Raw genomic sequence first — 21,550 nt, forward strand, 5'->3', positions numbered from 1 at the left:
CTTCTAGGTTTGTGGAAATTGGGGGCCCTAAATATTTTTAAATTTATTTTTATTCATTAATTATTATTATCATCTTGTACAAATGGGGTCTCATGTTGCCCAGGCTTGTCTTGAACTTCTGGCCTCCAGCAGTCCTCCTGCCTTGACCTCCCAAAGTGCTGGTATTACAGGTGTGAGCCATCATGCCTGGCCTGTTAAAGATTTTTTAAAATAGCAGCTTTGGCTGGTGCGGTGGCTCAAGCCTGTAATTCCCAGCACTTTGGGAGGCTGAGGTGGGTTTATCATCTGAGGTCAGGAGTTTGAGATCTGCCTGGCCAACATGGTGAAACCCTGTCTCTACTGAAAATACAAAAAAAATTTAGCCGGGTGTGGGGGTGGGCACTTGTAATCACAGCTACTGAAGAGGCTGAGGCAGGAGAATCGCCTGAACCCTGTTGGGGCGGAGGTTACAGTGAACTGAGATCACACCACTGCACTCCAGCCTAGGTGACGACTTCGTCTCAAAAAAAAAAAAAAAAAAAGCAGCTTTACAGATATGTAGTTTATCCATTTAAAGTGTATAATTCCAGCTGGGCACGGTGGCTCACTCCTGTAATCCCAGCACTTTGGGAGGCCGAGGCTGGTGGATCACCTGAGGTCAGGAGTTCGAGAACAGCCTGGCCAACATGGTGAAACCCCATCTCTACTTTAAAAAAAAAAAAAAAAAAAAAGACCGGGCACGGTGGCTCACGCTTGTAATCCCAGCACTTTGGGAGGCCGAGGCGGGTGGATCACGAGGTCAGGAGATCGAGACCAACATGTGAAACCGCGTCTCTACTAAAAATACAAAAATTAGCCAGGCGTGGTGGCGCATGCCTTTAATCCCAGGTACTCAGGAGGCTGAGGCAAGAGAATTGCTTGAATCCGGGAAGCGGAGGTTGCATTGATCCGAGATCGTGCCATTGCACTCCAGCCTGGGTGACACAGCTATACTCTGTCTCAAACAAAAAAAAACAAACAATAAAAATTAGCTGGGCTGGAGGCTAAGGCGGAGCTTGCAGTGAGCCGACATCATGCAGTTGTACTCCAGCCCGGGGGACAAGAGCAAGACTCCATCTTAAAAAAAAAAATGTATAATTCAGTAGTTTTTAGTTTTTAGTGTATTCATAGTTGTGCAGGTATCATAATCATTAATTTTAGAATATTTGCATTACCCCAAAAATCCCTTACCCAGTAGCCATCACTCCCCAGTCTTAGGCAACCACCAGTCCCCTTCTGTCTCTTTATTTGCCTATTCTGGACATAAATGAAGCGTGTTTTGTGACTGCCTTCTTTTACTTAGCATAATGTTTTAAGGGTTCATCTATGTTGTATGTAGCATTTATCAGTACATCATTTTTTTTTATTTTTTATTTTTTTAGACGGAGTCTCGCTGTCGCCCAGGCTGGAGTGCAGTGGCACGATCTTGGCCCACTGCAGGCTCCGCCCCCTGGGGTTCACGCCATTCTCCTGCCTCAGCCTCCCGAATAGCTGGGACTATAGGCGCCTGCCACCTCGTCCGGCTAATTTTTTGTATTTTTAGTAGAGACGGGGTTTCACCGTGTTAGCCAGGATGGTCTCAATCTCCTGACCTCGTGATCCTCCCGCCTCAGCCTCCCAAAGTGCTGGGATTACAGGTGTGAGCCACTGCGCCCGGCCTTCTTTTTATTTTTGTATAATATTTCATTGTATAGATCTGCCACATTTAATTTATCCATTTATCAGTTGATGGGCCTTTTTTTCTTCTTTTTTGGCTATTACGGATAATGCTGCTATCAATATTTGTGTTCAAGTTTTTTTCTGTAGACATGCTTTCATTTCTCAGATTTGAGAGTGCATAAATTTGTAATGTATAGGTACAAAAATAACAAATTTCTTCACTGGGGCCAGTGCTCATTAGAAATGGGGGATGGGAGGATTAGTTTATCTACAACTTACACTATGGATTTGGAATTTTTCCAAGCCACACATTTTACTGGGGCTAATGACTACTTTCTTTTCTCTATGAAGGAAGTATTTGCGGGCTAACACTGTAAATAAACTTGTTTACAACCCCGGGAAGAGGAGTGCTTAAACTGTAGAGAACAGGTGTTTTCAGTGAGCTCTGTAAACTCTTTAGATGCAATGAATATACAGTTGATTGATCTGCTGGTGACAATTTTTCTTTATTAAAGCAAGTTCCCTAAGAATTTTAACAAGGGGACAGTTCATTAATCTAGCCTTGGTTATTATATGTATTTAAAAATCACCAAATTGGGTGTTAATTATTAAGAAATGTTCTCTGTAATCCCAGCAATTTGGGAGGCTGAGGCAGGTGGATCACCTGAGGTCAGGAGTTCAAGACCAGCCTGGCCAACATGGTGAAACCCCATCTCTACAAAAATACTAAAAAAAAAAAATTAGCTGGGCATGATGGGGGGTGCCTGTAATCCCAGGTACTCAGGTGGCTGAGGCAGGAGAATCACTTGAACCCTAGAGGCGGATGTTGTGGTGAGCTGAGATCGTGCCATTGCCCTCCAGCCTGAGCAACAAGAGTGAAACTCCGTCTCAAAAAAAAGGAAATGTTCTTTAATTTGTTAGAGTTTATTGAGTCAAATTGCTTCCCCCACCCAGTTGTCCCAAATTAGGGAGATACCACTTTTAAGGGTCAGAAGCCTTGTAAAATGCAAAACAATGAAATTAATATGTTCTTCCTTTGGAGAAACTTAGTTTCATAAAGGGAGGAGGGAATTATAAAGATAATTGTGTGGCTCATGCCTGTAATCCCAGCACATGAGGCGAGTGGATCACCTGAGGTCAGGAATTTGAGACCAGCCTAGCCAACATGGAGAAACCCTGTCACTACTGAGGAAAAAAAAGAAAAATTAGCTGGTGCATGCCTGTAACGGCTTGACTCTTGGAGGTGGAGGGTGCAGTGAGCCGACGTCGTGCTACTGCACTCCAGCCTGGGCAACAGAGCGAGACCCTGTCTTTTAAGAAAATGGTCTTTAAGCTCAGTGTAGCCCTTAAAAGTGATGTACATGGATTAAGGACTGGAAGAAAGTACTGCAAAATATTTATATTTGTATGCATGGAGAAATTACAGGTAGTATGCTTTGCTCTTGTCCATTTTGTATTTTCTGAATTTCAAACAGTTAAAAAAGAAAAACAGATAAACCTTATACCATCTGTTAAGAGCTTGGTCTGCCATTTTGAGTGAAAGCAGATGGTTGACACATTTCCAGTGGAGTTTTGATGTTAGAAAAGACCTTGGAAATCGAAATTATTTAGCTTTTATCCCCGATGAAGTGCTGTCCTTTACATTAATTATCTCTCTCTTAATTTTTAAAAAGGTTAGTAGATATGTTGAATATAGGTTGCTGAAATAGGTTGAGTGTATTCAATGAGATCTAGAGGTGATTTTATTTCATTTCATTTATTTATTTATTTATTTATTTATTTTTTGATACAGAGTCTCTGTCGCCCAGGTTGAAGTGCAGTGGCGCAATCTCAGCTCACTGCAACCTCTGCCTCCTGGATTCAAGCTATTCTCATGCCTCAGCCTCCTGAGTAGCTGGGATTACAGGGATGCACCACCATGCTTGACTAATTTTTATAGTTTTAGTAGAGACAGGGTTCCAACCATGTTGACCAGGCTGGTCTCGAACTCCTGACGTTAGATGATCCACCTGCCTCGGCCTCCCAAAGTCCTGGGATTACAGGTGTGAGCCACCGGGCCTGGCCTAGAGATAATTTTATTTTAGTATAAATGTTTCCTTTCTGTATCTAGAATTAATAACAAGTAATCATACGCTTTGTCCTGGAAGTGTTTTAATATTTTTACATGATTTGAACCACTCAGTACTGTATGCACATTTTTATCCTTCTCATTTTTTTTAAAATATGTTAGTCCATTTTGTGTTGCTATAAAGGAATATAGGAGACTGGGCAATTTATAACAAAAAGAGGTTTATTTGTCTCAGTTTTGCAGACTGTACAGGAAGTAAGGTACAGCATCTGCTGTTGGTGAGGCCTCAGGACGCTTTTACTCATGGCAGAAGGCACAGTGGGAGCACGTATGTCACATGGTCAAGAGAGGGAGCTGGAGAGAGAAGAGGTTCCAGGCACTTTTAAACAGCCAGCTCTTGTGTGAATTAATAGAGTAAGAACTCACTCATTACCATGGGGAGGATATCAAGTACTTCATGAGGGATCGGCCCCCATGACCCAGACACTACACACTAGGTTCACCTCCAACCTTAGAAGTCACATTTCAGATGAGATTTGGAGGGGACAAACATCCAAGCTATATCAAAGTATAATATCCTTTCCCCGCACCCCCCACCCCCCAGAGGATAGCTTTTCTTTAAAAAAAAATTTACTTTTTGGCTGGCCGTGATGGCTCGTGCCTGTAATCCTAGCACTTTGGGAGGCCAAGGTGGGAGGATCACTTGAGTCTAGGAGTTGGAGAACAGCTGGGGCAACATAGCAAGACCCCCATATCTGTTAAAAAAATTAAAAAAGCCTAAGAGTTTAGTTTTCCTAAGTGCTCAGTGAATGGCATGATGCTATTCAAAATTGAATTTAATTATTTCCTTCAATTCCTGTACTGTGTTCTGTTTCTGTGGTTGATATATCCATTTGTGGCATGCTAGGAGCTTTCCTAGATTTCTGCCTCCTGTTTCTGCCCACAGTAGTTCCGAGATTATACCTATGTTGCTTTGTTTGATAGGCTCATGTTTCTTGCCTGGAGATGTTCAGTAGTCTTCTCACTGGCTTTCCTGCATCTCCCCTTTTCTTCTTTGTAGCCATTGTCTGTGCCGCTGCCAAATTGATGTTTTTGAAGATACGATCTGCTTATGTCTCACCCTTTTGCTCACGCACTCGTGTGTGTGTGCGTTTTCTTTCCTGTTGCTATTGGGATAACTTCTAAGCTCCTCCTCATAGCATAGGAGACCTTTCATGTTTTTTTTTTTTTGAAGATATCATATATTTTTATTTTAAATTTATTATTAGTTTTAGAGATGAGGGTGTTCACTTTGTTGCCCAGGCTGGACTTGAAATCCTGGCCTCAAGCAGTCCCTTCCCCCTTGTATAGCTGGCACTACAGGCACATGCCTTTGCATGCCCAGCTGTCTTTTGTGTTTTGGTCCAGCTTGCCTCTCCAGTCCTTACTGGTGCTCCATTTCGGCTATACTAAAGTATTTGTAGTTTTGTGAATACCCATCCTGTTTTTATAGTTTGTGCAGTTTCTCAGCATACTAGTGTTATTTTTATTTATGTAGTTTTCTCTACTTGGAATCCCCTACCTTCTTCATTCACCTGGCTTTTTCCTCATCTTTCAAGCTTCAACTAATGTATCTTCATCTCTAATAAATGTACTCCTTTACTCCCACTTTTCTCCAAGGTTGGGTGCCTGCCTTTGATGCCACTATTGTATGTCGTACACATCTCATTGAAGCTTTTAGCTTCCTGTATTGGAGTTTAATATTTACTTTTTCCCTTACCATCCGGTGCTAGGAAGCTGTTTCAATAAAGAGATTCTTGGCGGGGCATGGTGGCTCATGCCTGTAATCCTAGCACTTTGGGAAGCCAAAGTGGGAGGATCGTGTGAGCCTAGGAGTTCTCGAAGAGCTGTGGCAGCATAGTGAGATCCTTGTCTCTATTTTTTTAAAAAAAGAGATTCTTGGGCTTAAGTCCAGACCTACTGAATCAGAATTCTCAGTGATAAGACACAGTTCATGTATTTGGTTGTTAATATTTATTATTATTATTATTTTTGAGATGGAGTTTTGCTCTTGTCGCCCAGGGATTATAGGTGTGAGCCACTGGGCCCGGCATGAGTTTTTTTTTTAATTTCTTGTGAGATAGAGTCTTGCTCTGTCTCCCAGGCTGGAGCACAGTGGCAGCATCTCAGCTCTCTGGCTCACTGCAGCCTGTGCCTCCTGGGTTCAAGCGATTCTCCTGCCACAGCCTCCTAGGTAGCTGGGATTACAAGTGTGCCACCGTGCCTGGCTAATTTTTTGTATTTTTAGTAGAGATGGGGTTTTACAGTGTCAGCTGGGCTGGTCTTGAACTCCTGACCTCAGGTGATTAGCCTGCCCCAGCCTCCGAAAGTGTTGAGATTACAGGCGTGAGCCACTGGCTCCAGCCTAACATCTTTTTATATACACCCATCTATAGCCTACGTTATAGAATCCTTACACATACATACATTTTTCTGTGTTTAAGAAGTTTTAGCCTGGGTAGGCTGGGTGCAGTGGCTCATGCCTGTTATCCCAGGACTTTGGAAGGCTGAGGCAGGTGGATCACAAGGTCAGGAGATTGAGACCATCCAGGCTAACACAGTGAAACCCTGTCTCTACTAAAAATACAAAAAAATTAGCTGAGTGTGGTAGCAGGCGCCTGTAGTCCCAGCTACTCGGGAGGCTGAGGCAGGAGAATGGCATGAACCTGAGAGGCGGAGGGAGCTTGCAGTGAGCCGAGATCGTGCCACTGCACTCCAGCCTGGGTGACAGAGTAAGACTCCGCCTCAAAAAAAAAAAAAATTTTTTTTTGTTAGCCTGGGTAACAGGGAGACCTCATTGCTATAAAAAAATTAAAAAGTCAGCCAGGCATGGTGACATATACGTGTAGTTCCAGCTACTCAGGCAGCTGAGGTGGGAGGACCGCTTGAACCTGGCAGGTCGGGGCTGCCATGAGCTGTATTTGTGCCACTGCATTCCAGCCTGGGTGACAGAATGAGGCATTGTCTCAAAAAGAGAAAAGGAAAAAAAAAAAAAAAAAAATATATATATATATATATATATATAAAATTTTAAAACATTTTAAATGGCTATATAAATTATCTAAGTATATGCTTTAATAATTACTGCTATATTTAGACTGTTTCCCTCTTTTCCTGTTACAGTACCAGGTTAAAGATGTTTGTTAACAAATCTGTGCCCATATTTCTCATGATTTGCTTAGGTTAAATTCCTAGAAGTGGAATTACCAGATCAAAGGGCATGAATATTAATCAAACCCATATTACATATTGTCAGATGTCCAGAAAAGTCAAATAAAGCAAGGTAAAGTTGTGTGTATTTGTGTGCGTGTTTTAAAGGGTAAGAATCATCTTAAAGAACCTAGCTCTAGCAGTACTATTTCTGCTGTTTTACCGCTTGTATGACTAAGGGCAGTTTCTCACATTACAAATATTTATATGTAATGCCTGTCATGTTTTTGATACTGTGCTAGATGCTCAAGGGATTATTTTTAGGGAGATAAGACAAATCACCATAGCACTGTTAATAAGGTGCGGTTTGGTACTTGGCGGGTGTTACTTCGGATGTTAAGAAGAGTGTAGAAAGTAGTGTCTACCATGGTCTTTGAACAGTAGTCTACATTTCTGCAATGCCTAGTCCATCGCAAAGGGAGAGCAAATCAACTAGAGAAGTCATCGCTGGTTAAAGTTTTTCCCCCTTGTTTAAATAATTTCTACCCCCTCAGTTCATGGAGACTAACACTGTGGGCATGCTTGGTAGCTGATAGTTCTCCTCTGAACATATTTCTCTCTCTCTTTTTTTTTTTTTTTTTAACCTTTAGCTTTAAAGATCATCTGCATTTTCTTCTGTAATAAAAGATATCCACCCATTTGGCCATATTTATTTATTCTTTAGCAGTTGAAGTATTAAATGATACCAGGTTTTTTTTTGTTTTTTTGTTTTTTTTTTTTGAGATGGAGTCTCACTCTATTGCCGAGGCTGGAGTGCAGTGGCGCAATCTCAGTTCACTGCAACTTCCGCCTCCCGAGTTCACGCCATTCTCCTGCCTCAGCCTCCCGAGTAGCTGGGACTACAGGCCCCTGCCACCAGGCCTGGCTAATTTTTTTGTATTTTTTAGTAGAGACGGGGTTTCACTGTGTTAGCCAGGATGGTCTGCTGATCTCCTGAGTGTGTTAGCCAGATGATCTCCTGACCTCGTGATCTGCCCACCTCGGCCTCCCAAAGTGCTGGGATTACAGGCGTGAGCCACCACACCCGGCCCTAAATGATGCCAGTTTTTATTTTAAATCCTGAATAATCTTATATTCCTTCTTTTTTTTTTGAGACTGAATCGTGCTTTGTCGCCCGGGCTGGAGTGCAGTGGTGCAATCTTGGCCACTTCCCTGGTTCAAGCAGTTCTCCTGCCTCAGCCTGCTGAGTAGCTGGGAATACAGGTGCCCGCCACCGCGCCCAGCTAATTTTTTGTATTTTTAGTAGAGGCAGGGTTTCACCATGTTGGCCAGGCTGGTCTCAAACTCCTGACCTCAAGTGATCCACCCGCCTTGGCCTCCCAAGTGCTTGGAGGCATGAGCCATTGCACCCAGCCTAAATTCATTATATTTTAGATCTTTAGCTTTCTCATGGGGAAGTAGATACCCAGACTTAAACCTTTTCACTGTCCACCTGCTAGTCTTGGAAAATAATTTTAATGAAGTGTCACCGATACTTGGACAGTTTCTGTCATGTCAGCAGAGAAATATCAACAGGAGTGATTGTGAAGTGGCTAGTCTTATAATCCAAGTGTTACGATCTTTGATCCGCTGCTCAATTTATTTCAAGATCTGATCTATATTATTTTCTAGCTCTTCTGGTTTATTGCTGAATAGTCGATGCCTGGTTTTTCCTTGTAGGATATTGTGGCTTCATAAAGAGTGAAAAATCTCACACTGAATATTGTCTTTTAGTTTCTTCTGACCTTAACCCCTTGTTTAAGTCTTGTGTACAATACACTGGTTGGTATCTGTTCTCAGCACAAAAAACTATGTGAAGCCAGTGTTCAGGGAAGAAACCACAACCGTGGTAGTCAGCAGTATCTTTACCTTCTCTCATATGGTTATCTGACTCATCAATTACTCTTATCTTCATCTAAAATGGGACAGTCATACTCTTCTTCATTATAGCCATCATACAACTGCCCTTGTGCTGAACCACCCACATTAATGTATTTTAGGCCTGGTCTTGATGTAAGTTTTTTGCCTTGTGTGGTTTTACCTACCCTTCGTGTACTCTGAGTGTGGCTCCAAAGACCTAAACGTGTCCTCATGTATAGCCAGGAACTTCATAGCATTCTTAAAACAGAACACTAAGCGGCTCCCCATTGGAGAGCTTGAGGCCTCAGAGTGCTCCGAATCCCTGCCTCCCCTGCCGTTCAATCCCACTTTTAGCCATGTTCCCTGACTGGGGAGCAGGATGTTTGCCTGAACATATTTTTTGTAGAGATGAGAGTCTTGCTTTGCTGCCCAGGCTGATCTTGAACTCCTGGTCTCCTGGCCTCGCCTCAAGTGATCCTCCTGCCTCGGCCTCGGAAGTACTGGCTATGTAGAGGTGTGAGCCACCCTGTCCGGTCTGCTCTTGCCTTTGATGACAATAGGAACAAGTGGTAAAAAGCATAAAGAGCTGAATTTGGGCCGGGCATGGTGGCTCACACCTGTAATCCCAGCACTTTGGGAGGCCGAGGCAGGCGGATCACGAGGTCGGAGTTCGAGACCAGCCTGGCCAACATGGTGAAACCCTGTCTCTACTAAAAATACAAAAAATTAGCCAGGTGCAGTGGCACGCACCCGTAGTCCCAGCTACTGGGGAGGCTGAGGTAGGAGAATTGCTTGAACTCGGGAGGCAGAGATTGCAGTGAGCCGAGATAGTGCCGCTGCACTTCAGCCTGGGCAACAGAGTGAGACTAAAAAAAAACAAAAAACAAAAAACTTGAGTTTGAATTCTATTTCGGATCTTTATCAGTTACATGATTTTGGACAAGTAATTTCTGTAAACCTTGGTTTCCTCATATATAAAATGGAATGATGTCTGTTTTGCAGCGCAGTGCCTGGTGTTTAGTGTTATTGTTATTGACAGTTAATAAATGATATGAACATTCATTCATAATATCATGCAATAGGTTTTGCAGCCATTTATACCTAAAGAGGTTTTTGGGTTTTTTCCCCTCCAGTAATTAGGAAAGAATGATTTATCTATATTTTGTTTAAGGGCTGTAATAACTTCTTGCTATTCTTTCCTTTTTTTTTATTTGAGGTAGAGTTTCACTCTTGTTGGCCAGGCAGGAGTGCAATAGTGCTATCTCGGTTCACTGCTACCTCTGCCTCCCAGGTTCAAGCAATTCTCCTGCCTCAGCCTCCTGAGTAGCTGGGATTACAGGTGCACGCCACCATGGCCGGCTAATTTTGTATTTTTAGTAGAGACGGGGTTTCTCCATGTTGGTCAGGCTGCTCTCGACCTCCTGACCTCAGGTGATCCACCCGCTTCGGCCCCCGAAAGTGCTGAGATTATAGGTGTGAGCCATTGCGCCCCAGCAACTTCTTGCTTTGCTTCCAAAATGGGAATAATAGTATCTGTGTTTTTGGGGTAGTTATGACTTTTTTTTTTTCTTTTGAGATAGACTTGTTTTGTCACCCAGGTTGGAGTGCAGTGGTGCAGTCTTGGCTCACTGTAACCTCTGCCTCTCGGGCTCAAGTGATTCTTGTGCCTCAGCCTCCCAAGTAGCTGGGATTACAGGCATGTGCCATCATGCCTGGCTGATTTTCGTATTTTTAATAGAGACAGGATTTTCTCATGTTGCCCAGGCTGGTCGCAGGCTCAAGGGACCCACTTACCTCAGCCTCCTGTGTAGTTATGACTATTAAAAGAGATGATAAAGTGTATAAAGTATTTATGGGATCAGGACCAGACACAAAGTAAGTCTTAGTAATAGTTGTTATTAATACAGATATATCGTGTGCAGAAGATGCTGTAGAACAGATTTACTAGGTTTTTTTCCCTTTGATGATTAAATTCAAATTAGATTAATTCTTATATTCTCTTTCCTTTTCTCATTGCTCAAGTTTCTCCTCTTTGCCTGCCATTTTCTCACTGGTATCTCCTTTCCATAATGGTTCCTGGCATCAACTATTCTGATTATATTGCTCTGATCTCTTTTAGTGAAATGGAACCATCATGATCTAGGTTTCTGTATGCAAAAAATCCTTGAGAACAAAAGTAGGTGTGGAGATGAATAGCCTGTCTTTATGAGGAAATAATCTAGCAAAGGCAGTTTTATTATTAAAGTATGGAAATCTACTCTAGTTAACAAAAATTCAGGGGATTTAATGAAAGAACACTAAGGACTCTCTGAACCTCAGAGCAAGAAATATATACTTGGGCTTCCTGAATACTTGGAGGCTTTCTGTTTTTTTAAGGGCACTGTAGTCCCTTGTCTCTGCTTCTTTCAGCACATTTCTTTCTCTATGTTGACTGCTACCTTTTGCTTATACGTCAGTTAGCCACCACACCCGGGTAATTTTTGTATTTTTGGTAGAGACGGGGTTTCACCATGTTGACCATGCTGGTCTTGAACTGCTGACCTCGGGTGATCTGTCCACCTCAGCCTCCCAAAGTTCTGTGATTGCAGGTGTGAGCCTGTACATTTGTTTTAATATGGAAATTTTCAGTGTGATTTAATGGACTCCCTAACTCAGTGATACTCTGTTGTAACTGAGTTTGGTTTCTCTAATCAGGCAACGGACAACTAGTCAAATCGGCTCCAGTAAAGGGACATTCATTGTAAAGACACACAGCAGTTCAGGACAAGAATGCCAGCAAAGCAAGTACAAGAACTGAACCAGAATGCTAGCAAAACCTGTGTTGTTTTTAGTGATTTTATTCCAGAATGCATGGTTTAACATAATGTTTGCTTTATTCTGCTTAAGATTGAATGTTCAATAATACCTGCTTGAAAAATGGATAAATTGTAATTATTCAAATAATTGAATTTCTATTTGGATCATTAACTTCTTACAATTCAGAATTCCTTTGTGCCCAAGTCTGTTTGAATTTATTTTCCATGGCTGGGTGCGGTGGCTAATACCTGTAATCCCAGCACTTTAGAAGGCGTGGGAGGATTGCTTGAGGTCAGGAATTCAAAACCAGCCTAGACAACATAGTGAAACCTTGTCTCTACAAAAAAATTAAAAAAAATTAGCTGGGTGTGGTGATGTGTGTCTCTAGTCCTGGCTACTCGAGAGGTTGAGGTGGGAGTTTGAGGCCGTAGTGAGCTGTGATTGCGCCACTGCATTCCAGCCTAGGTACCAGAGCCAGACCCTGTCTCAAAAAAATAAAATGGGCTGGGTGTGGTGGCTAACACCTGTAAGCCCAGCACTTTAGGAGGCCATGCTGGATGGATCACTTGGGCTTAGGGCTTCGAGACCTGCCTGGGCAACATGGTGAAACCTCGTCTTCTTCAAAAATGAAAATTAGCTGGACGTGGTGGCACATACCTATAGTCGCAGCTGCTCAGGAGGCTGAGCTGGGAGGATCACTTGAGCCTGGAAGGTGGAGGTTGCGGTGAGGTGAGATCGCACCACTGTACTCCAGCCTGGGCAACAGAGCCAGACTCCATCTCAAACAAACAAACAGACAAAAAATCAGTAAGGTCGTCTTCTAAACTTCCTTTATTTCATGGCTCGATAACCAATATGGTCTCCTAATTCTCTTCCTAGCCCTGTATTTAGATTTCCACCTTTTATTTCTGCCAGCCTACACTGTGGTCAAGGAAAATAACGTTTTTTTTTCTTTTTTTGTATTTTTTTTAGAGACAGGGTTCAAGCGATTCTCTTGCCTCAGCCTCCCGAGTGGCTGAGACTACAGGCATGCGCCATCACGCCCAGCTAATTTTTGTATTTTTAGTAGAGACGGAGTTTCACCATGTTGGCCGGGCTGGTCTTGAACTCCTGACCTCAGGTGATCTGCCCGCCTTAGCCTCCCAAAGTGCTGAGAGGTGTGAGTCACCACGCCTGGCCCACTTTATTTTATTTTTGAAACAGGGTCTCCCTCTGTGGCCCAGGTGGAGTGTAGTGGCGTTATCTTGGCTCATTGCAGCCTCCATCTCCGAGGCTCAAGCAGTCCTCCTGCTTTAGCCTCACAAGTAGCTGGGACTACAGGCACATGCCAAAAGATTTGTAAAGTGATGCTTTTAATTTTTCATTTTCCAAAATGTGGTAATGTAGTTCCAGGTTTATCTATTTGATTAAAAACCTTTTTTTTTTTTTTTTAAAAGATCACGCCACTGCACTCCAGCCTGGGCAACAGAGCAGGAGTCTCAAAAAAACAAAACAAAACATTAACCTGCCACTCAAATAGATTGCTAGAGAAAAGGGAAGTGTAGAAGGAACTTGAAAGGCTTATTCTACCTTGATGGGAGCATTTACTCTGATTATAATTGACAGCCAGCTTTTCTCCTTTATCATGGAAAATAACTTCTCACTTCTAAAATATTTCTTACAAATATTTCTTACAGTGCCTTCATTTTTTGATTTCTCTTGATTCTTGAGCATCTTTTTCTGAGTATTAGTTTTGTTTCCTAGGAAGAATTTTGTCTGGAGAGTCTGCCCTGTGCCAGTGACTGTACAAAATACAGCTCCCAGTATGGATAAATAAGTTCCCATATAGTTAAAAACTTTTGTGAGAGAATGACTTGGTTTATCTCATGTAGTCAACGTGGGTGAATGGTTTAAAATGGAGTTTCTGCACTAGCAAAACTCTTAGAAATTGAGCCTCCTTTCTCAACAATGGACTGTAAGAGGTAGGGCAGGAGGGTGGTATACAGGGATAGGGAAAGAGTGTGGTTCTTGTATAAATGAGGCAGCGGGAGATACCCTGAAAGAGGGAGGTGGGGAGGGTGAGTAGAGAGAAAAAGAGAGGGAGAGAAGACACCAGAGAGAGAGGGCCAGGGGAGGCAGGGAGAGAGAGTGCACATATCCAAGAGAGTGTAAATAAATGGTGAAAGAGAATGGTGGCAGGAAGATAGTGTAGAAAGGAATGGAAAATGCTACAAGGACAGGATGAGCAAGTTTTGAAGGTAGGGGAAGAGATAGTGAAAAGCAAAGGCAAGACCAAGAGAGCGCATTCATCGAAGCCCACAGCAGAAACTGACAGCAGTTTTATCTAGTAAAATAATAGAATATTGGAGGTGGAAACTTCCTTTGACTGCCAGGGGGCAGCTTGGTGGTACAGAAAGGGCCTTGAACTTTAAATTGGAAGACTTGGATTAAGATCCTGGCAGTGCCATTTAAGTGCTCTGAGCCTTAGATTCCTCCTGTGCTCTTCCCTACCTAACAATGGTTGGAGAAGGCATTTCTCGGAGGATCAGTTTCCTAATCTCTAAAATGGGAATAATCACTGTGAGATTGTTGTGATGGCTACATAAATATACACAGCGCATGCTTTTTTTCTTACTCCTCCTACTTAGTTTCTTTGGGACATATAAATAGAATTTTTAATATTTCTGGTTGAAACTGTATTTGTAGATTTTTGGATTTCCAAGAAATGTCTAGCTCTATTTAAATGTATAATTAGATTCCACAGAAAGAGCTAGATACAGAGCTTTGTGCATTTGATTTACATGCTTTGTCAATGTTAATGCTGGCCTAAAGGTTTATCATTTCATATAACATTTGTAGGGTTCTCAGCTAACATCCTGTCTTCATCCTCCCTACCCTCCTTTATTTTTATTATATACAGTTTAGGAGTCTATTTATTGTGCTCATCTAAATAATGTAAACACCATGTAAAATGATCATAGCTCCTGTTTCAGGGCCTTTTTAAAACACCACAATATTATAAGCCTTGTCTGTCTCTTTGTGCTCATGTAACTAACTGAATTTTACTCTTACTTTGAGTTTTATAAATTTCAATTTCTAGTGAGCATTCCCAGTCTTTTGTATCTTAGTGATACAGTGTGTCTCATTTGTAGCATATTATTGGCTGTGGGTTTTTAAAATAGGTGATTGAAAACAATAATGCAACTGTATCTTTATGCAGTGTTAGTTCTGACAGTTAAGATTCTTAGGTGATATAATGTATAGGCAGCTAGGCAGCATGTTAATTAAATCCTTTTTTTTTTTTTTTTTTCCGGAGACTGTCTCACTCTGTCACCCAGGCTAGAGTATAGTGGTGTGATTTCCGCTCACTGCAGCCTCGATTGCCCGGGTGCAGGCTATCTTCCCACCTCAGCCTCCGGAGTAGCTGGGACCATAGGCGTGCATCACCGTGCCCAGCTATTTTATTTTTATTTTTATTTTTTAAATTTTTGTTTGTAGAGACGGGTTACGCTACTACATTGTCCAGGCTGGTCTTGAACTCCTGGGCTTTAGTGATCTTGCCTCAAATAAAATTCTTAAACTGATTCTCTTAATTGTATTCTGGCTCATGTTCTCCATACTCTTTTCTCTCATTGCTTGGCCCTAACTTGACCCTCAATACGTTTATCCAGTGGTAGAAATTGTAAACAGACATTGGAAGGTAGTGGAGATCAGAGGAAGGAGTTTGAGAGACTCCTGCTTCAGGTAGTCAACACTGTTTTTCATGTAGGCAGAAGAGCAAAGCCTACGTCTTTTTTTTTTTTTTTTTGAGACAGAATCTTGCTCTGTCACCCAGGCTGGAGTGCAATGGCGCGATCTTGGCTCACCGCAACCTCTGCCTCCCGGGTTCAAGTGATTTTCCCACCTCAACCTCCTGGGATTACAGACGCCTGCCACCATGCCTGGCTAATTTTTGTATTTTTAGTAGATAACAGGGTTTCACCATGTTGGCCAGGCTGATCTCGAACTCCTGATCTCAAGTGATCCTCCTGCCTCGGCCTCCCAAAGTGCTGGGATTACAGGCTTGAGCCACTGCGCCCAGCCCTTTTTTTTTTTTTTTTTTTTTTTTTTTTTTTTTTTTTTTTTGAAAAAGGATCTCGCTCTATTACCTAGATTGGAGTCCAGTGGTGCGATCATGGCTCACTGCAGCCTCTAGCTCCTGGGCTTACGTGATCCTCCTACCTCAGCCTCCTGAGTATCTGGGTGTGTGCCACCACAGCCCAACTAATTTTTATATTTTTTTGTAGAGAGGGGAATTTTGCCATGTTCCCCAGGCTGGGAGCCTACGTCTTTAATAAACAAAGGAATGTACTCTTGAATCCTTTGCCCGGGGTAGGTGGTGACTCTAGCCTCAGGCAGCAGAGACATGCTTGCTGCTCATAACAAAGAAGACCAGTAAACTAGCTGAATTATAACTGTTTTGAATAATCTATTTCACACATCATCCTTGATGTTATTACCTTGTAGGAATGGCTTTGGAGATAGGTAAATTGAAACCTAAAGAGATTGTTATGCTGTAGGTAGGATTACATTTAACAATGAGTAAGGTTTGGAGGGATTCTTGTGACATGTTATTTTCTCGCCCTAGTTAGGTTTGGGGAGCCCCCAGGGATCTCCCAATATGGAGAGATATAGGGATACTTCATTATAGGGTTTGCATCCCCCTTTCCTGAGGTTTACCAAAGAGAAATAGTGGATTGGATCAAATGCACTCCCTAATTTAACTTAACTGTTCACAACTGGGGAGGAGCCATGATCTTTTGACTCATTAGGTCACATAGTCATCTTGAAGACATCATTGCTCTTCAGAATGTTGGTCTTTACTTATTAAATTAAAAAGTATGAAAAATAGCTAACATAATTCTCATGGTGGAATTTGCTTTTTCATATATTTGGATTTTGTGTTTTTCATGTTTTGAAAATATAAGGGAATGGGAGGGGAGAAAGTAGGGGTCATTGCTGAACCCTGATGGTTAAAGGTAAGTGAATGTTTAATCTCTTAGTCACTTGATCATTGCTATTGTCTTTGCCAATGTCTGAAAGTAACATAGAAGAAATTTTCAATTGTGTGTAATGTGTATGTAAAATTCAAGATGCTGACTTGAAGATTTTTCCTTCTCTATTCTAAACAATAGGTGCGTTCCATGGATGAACTGAATCATGATTTTCAAGCACTCGCTCTGGAGGGAAGAGCGATGGGAGAGGTAAGTGAACTGGTGTGTCAGAAAAGTGGGTCTGTTTTTAAGGGAAGGTTGGAGTTGTCTTTCATCAAACGTGTCCAAATCTAGTCTCCAGAAATATGTGCTTGCTTTTCCTTGTTGCCATTCTCACGATAGGAATGGGATGCTGGAGAATTTTGCCAAAACTATGTCTTTAAAAGAAGAATGTTAACCATAACCTAATGTCTTAAAAGCAAAACAAAGTAGCCAAAATGTGAGCACAAATTATTGAATATTAATGTCAGCTATAAATTGAGACATTAAAAGTTTAAGAAGTATTTTAATTTTATATGCATTAAATTAAAGGCCAACCTTTACCTCATTTTCCAGTGGCTAGGTTTTCCCCCGACCCACCCACCCCCCACCCCCTACCCCCTGCCAATGGCAAAGGGAGTCTTAGATTGGCCGCTAATCAGAAAATGTCAGTAACCTATTTTTAGAGTAGTGCCTTTTTTGGGGAAGTTGTTTAGAGCTCCATTGTGAAAGGGAAGTTGTTAGGTTTCTGGTGGAGGAATTACAGAAGGTAGAGACCTGAGCCAGTCATCCATTACAGGAAATTCAGAAATAAGAATTTTGCTTTGATTGTAATGTTTAAAATTTGCAGAAACAAAATTTACTCTTATCCATTACATCAATAGAGAGGGTTGCCATAAGTCTTAAAAAGGAAGGGGAGTATAGATATCTAACATGTAGCCTAACTGCTGGCTATTGTAGCTGTGACAATAAGCATGTATTGATGACAGAATATACAGTTTGAATTAACTAATTAAAATACCACAGGCCCACAAGTGACATTTGTTGTGGCTCTCTTGTTCTGGAAAGTAACGTTAGGTTTTCTCTTCCATTTCATTTTTTGTGTATCTAATATTTGATAGCTCCTACATCGATTTTAATGTTTCACAAGAGGGAGAATTACTTTATTCTAGGGTCCTTATTTATACCATTTATTAGATACATTTGTTCTTTGATTTAGCAAATATTTGATCCCCAGGCACTGTGCTAGGTTCTGAGGTCAAAATTAGGATAATTACTCTTCTGAGTTTGAAGCAAATATGCCTTGATTGCCTTTGTGGTTAGGCAGTGAACAGTTAAAAATTGTTGATGTTTAAACTGAGATTCTTGCTTTCTTTGTTACAAGATTTTGTTTCCAGCTTTCTGAATCATCTTGTGGCCACAGAGTCCAGTGTCCTATCATCTTGAGTTCATGCATTTTTGGTCTGTTTTCCTCCTAGAGCTTTAGGAGATGACTGGGAGATGTCCTTGTGTTTCCTGTGCCTGCCTAATGTCACTGACACAATGCAAATCAATAAACCCTGTATGGTTTAGAAAGTCTAAAAGACTTTGTCACTAAGTTTTTGGAGCAGATTTGAGCAGAAAGTTAACATATTTGTTGGATATTAAGTATAGAAAGAGAAACTATATTTATTGTCTTTCTTACTCCTATAATTCTAAGCTGGTGTATTCCACCAAAAATCCAATTCCAGGTTGTTTTTCTTTCTTTTTTGAATTTTTTATGAAAATAGAGAGAGTCTTACTGTGTTGTCCAGACTAATCTTGGGCTCAAGTGATCCTTCTGCCTTGGCCTCCCAAAGTGTTGAGATTACAGGTATGAGCCACTGTGTCCAGCCTGTTTTTATTTTTTAAAAATTAATGATACAAGATAAGAATAATGCCCTATTATTGTTTTGTGAACAACAGTTTATAATCACTGAATGCTTAATTTTAATTGAATAGCAGACAATTTCAGTAGAGGGTAAAGTTTATTTAAATGACAAGTTGACAGTGTTAAATTCTTTTTTTATCATTTTTTTCTTCTTCCAGAAACGCCTTTTTTTTTTTTTGGTATATGCATATAATTCCTTGGGCATGGATATAGGCATATGTTAATAACAAAAAAGTATATTCCATCAGTAATGCTGTGTCATTCTTCTTCCTTTCCCCACTATTCACAAGTAACAGTAACAACTACCATTTATCAACTATAGGTAGATGCTAAGGGGTTTTTATGCATTATCTGATTAGTAACTCTATGAGGACAGTTCTATTATCCGGATAAGGAAAAAGGCCAAGAGAGACGAAATAATTTGCCCAAGGTAACACATCTAGTAAGTGATAGGATTCTTCCCTGGCTTCCTCCCACTGAAAGGCATGTGCCCTTAATTAGGGTAAATGAAGTTAATATTTGTAAAATAATTGAGAGGTAAAACATTTCCTAAGTGTGGAGTGAGGTTTCTGTATTCAAGGAGTTCTTTCTTTAGCTAGTTAAGGAAAGAATGAATATACATATAAACAGTAAATTTTTTTCTACGTATGGTTGGAGTTCAGAGAAGGCAGGATCATTATTGACAGGACTAGTTAGACTTTAATGGAGGAGGAGAGATATTCCTTAAAAAGCATCTTCTGGTTTAGTTAGGCCTTGGATAGGTACAGATTAAGAGAATTTTTTTTGCAGCAACGGGAGAACAGCACAAAAGAAAAAATGAAAATAAGCTTTTTTTCTTTTCTTTTTTTTTTAAGAGACTGAGTCTCACTCTGTCACCCAGGCTAGAGTGCAGTGGCACAATCTCGGCTCACTGTAACCTCCGCCTCCCGGGTTCAAGCAATTCTCCTGCCTTAGCCTCCCGAGTAGCTTGGACTACAGGTGCATGCTGCCATGCCCGGCTAATTTTTTTTTGTATTTTAGTAGAAACAGGGTTTCACTGTGTTGCCCAGGCTGATCTCGAACTCCTGAGCTCAGGCAATCCGCCCACCTCGGCCTCCCAAAGTGCTAGGATTACAGGCGTGAGCCACCGTGCCCGGTGGAAAATAAGCTTTTATAATAAAAAAGAACAGCTTCTAATTAACTTCATTAAATTTTCTTCCTTTTTAGCAATAAAACATCTCTGAGAGGGAGTGTGTATAAATACAGTATTTACTGGCCGGGTGTGGTGGCTCACGCCTGGAATGCCAGCACTTTGGGAGGCCGAGGTGGGCAGATCCCCTGAGGGTCAGGAGTTTGAGACCAGACTGGTCAACATAGTGAAATCCCATCTCTACTAAAAATACAAAAATTAGCTGGGCGTGATGGTGTGCGCCTGTAGTCCCAGCTACTTGGGAGACTGAGGCAGGAGAATCACTTGAACCCAGGAGGTGGAGGTTGCACTGAGCCCAGATAGTGCCACTGTACTCCAGCCTGGGTAACAGAGTGAGTGAGACTCCGTCTCAAAAAAAAAAAAAAAAAAAAGGCAAAAAACAAACCAGTATTTACCCATATAAACACTAGAAGTAAATTGCATGACTTTTAAGCCAGGCACCATATCTTCATTTCAGTTATTTGGTTTCTTTGTGGATGTGTGGGCACCTATGCGCATATGTATCTGTGTGAGTCATTAGGGTAAATGCTAGTTATGTAAAGAATGTGTGGAGTCTTTAGAATTCAAATAGAATTGGTTCCATTCAAAGTAATTGATTTCTAGTAGTTAAAAATTAGTGCTGGTTGACTCTTGTTACATTTTTTTCTTCAAAGCCACTGTTGGCCTGTTGGTGTCACTTTGAAAGGTTTAGAGTATTTCTTAGAAGAAATCTTGCTAAGAAGTGACTACTTAAAAATATCACTCTCCAAGCTGCTCTTAGCTGAAGGACTCATAGTACAAGTGCTTTATGTGCCTCCTATTCTACAAAGCTAATATAAAAAAGATAGGAAAAGATGTTAGGATCAGGGCCACAAATTATTTAAAAATTTTGTCTACTTTCCTTATTAGCCCCTTTCATTTGGCTTAAAGCCCTGAAAAGTTTAAAGGCACATACTTTAGCAGCTTTTATTTACATATGAAGAGATCAGTCCGCTAATCGCTAATCGAGGATTCTAGAAAAGGATGTTTGTAGTAGAGAGGAAGGCTCACTGATCTTGGGCTTCTGGGCTCTATTTCTAAATTGGTTTGGTTTATGATCTTGCATAACCTGTTTGCTCCACCTGTAAGCTGGCAGCATTGTTACTGTTCATGACCTAGAAAAGGATGGATTTTTAAAAAAGAGAGAAGTTGTAGTTGGAAAGTACTTTGAGAGTTTGACAGAAAGGTACTTTGTTTGCATAATTGGTTTTTTAACTTTTAAAAATCAAGGACCTTTTTTTCCCTCAAGATTCTTTAATGTTTTATGTGTAGTGAACTTGACAACTTCCAGGGAAGTTAAAATAGTAGTGAATACTAGCTTATTTCTACAACAAATGGATTGTATTTAGATATGTGACTCTTCATCTTTGTCTTAGAAAGCTGTAGCATAGAAAAGCATACCCTTGACTATAACAAGTTTGTAAACCTGACAAAGGAAATCTAGAAAGTGCTCCTATATACAGAGTGATAACAAATCCTACCTTGTTCACAGGAATTAGGATAACCTGAGATATATTTAAATTGTAGCTTTATATTCTCATTAGACATTATATAGTACTTGATCCATAGGTGTGGGATAGCAGAATGGCTTATAGAGGGAGGAATTAGATAGTGATTTGGGTGAGCTGTTAATCCAAAGAAAGGCAAAATTTGGTGGGGGTAGAGGTAGCATTGGATTGGGCCAGAACTCTGACACCACAACTTCTTAGAGCCTAGGTTCAAACATTCATCTTCTTTGCACTTACTTTTTTCTACCCGTAAGACAAAGATGTTGGACTAGATAGTTTCCTAGGACCTTTTCAGGTCTAAGATTT

At 41.1% G+C, this 21,550-nt stretch overlaps 1 protein-coding gene across 1 annotated transcript in view; it reads left to right on the forward strand.

Moving 5' to 3' along the window:
• PUM1 (pumilio RNA binding family member 1) overlaps window positions 1-21,550 on the forward strand; it is a gene marked incomplete at its 5' end in the record, with an annotated part of 132,180 nt that overhangs the window by 19,752 nt on the left and 90,878 nt on the right. The window contains 1 exon segment of the mRNA NM_001134123.1: window positions 16,783-16,851. Within this exon segment, the coding sequence (NP_001127595.1) occupies window positions 16,783-16,851 (69 nt within the window).

Source organism: Pongo abelii, chromosome 1 (genome assembly GCF_028885655.2).
Source record: "Pongo abelii isolate AG06213 chromosome 1, NHGRI_mPonAbe1-v2.0_pri, whole genome shotgun sequence".
Lineage (NCBI taxonomy): Eukaryota > Metazoa > Chordata > Mammalia > Primates > Hominidae > Pongo > Pongo abelii.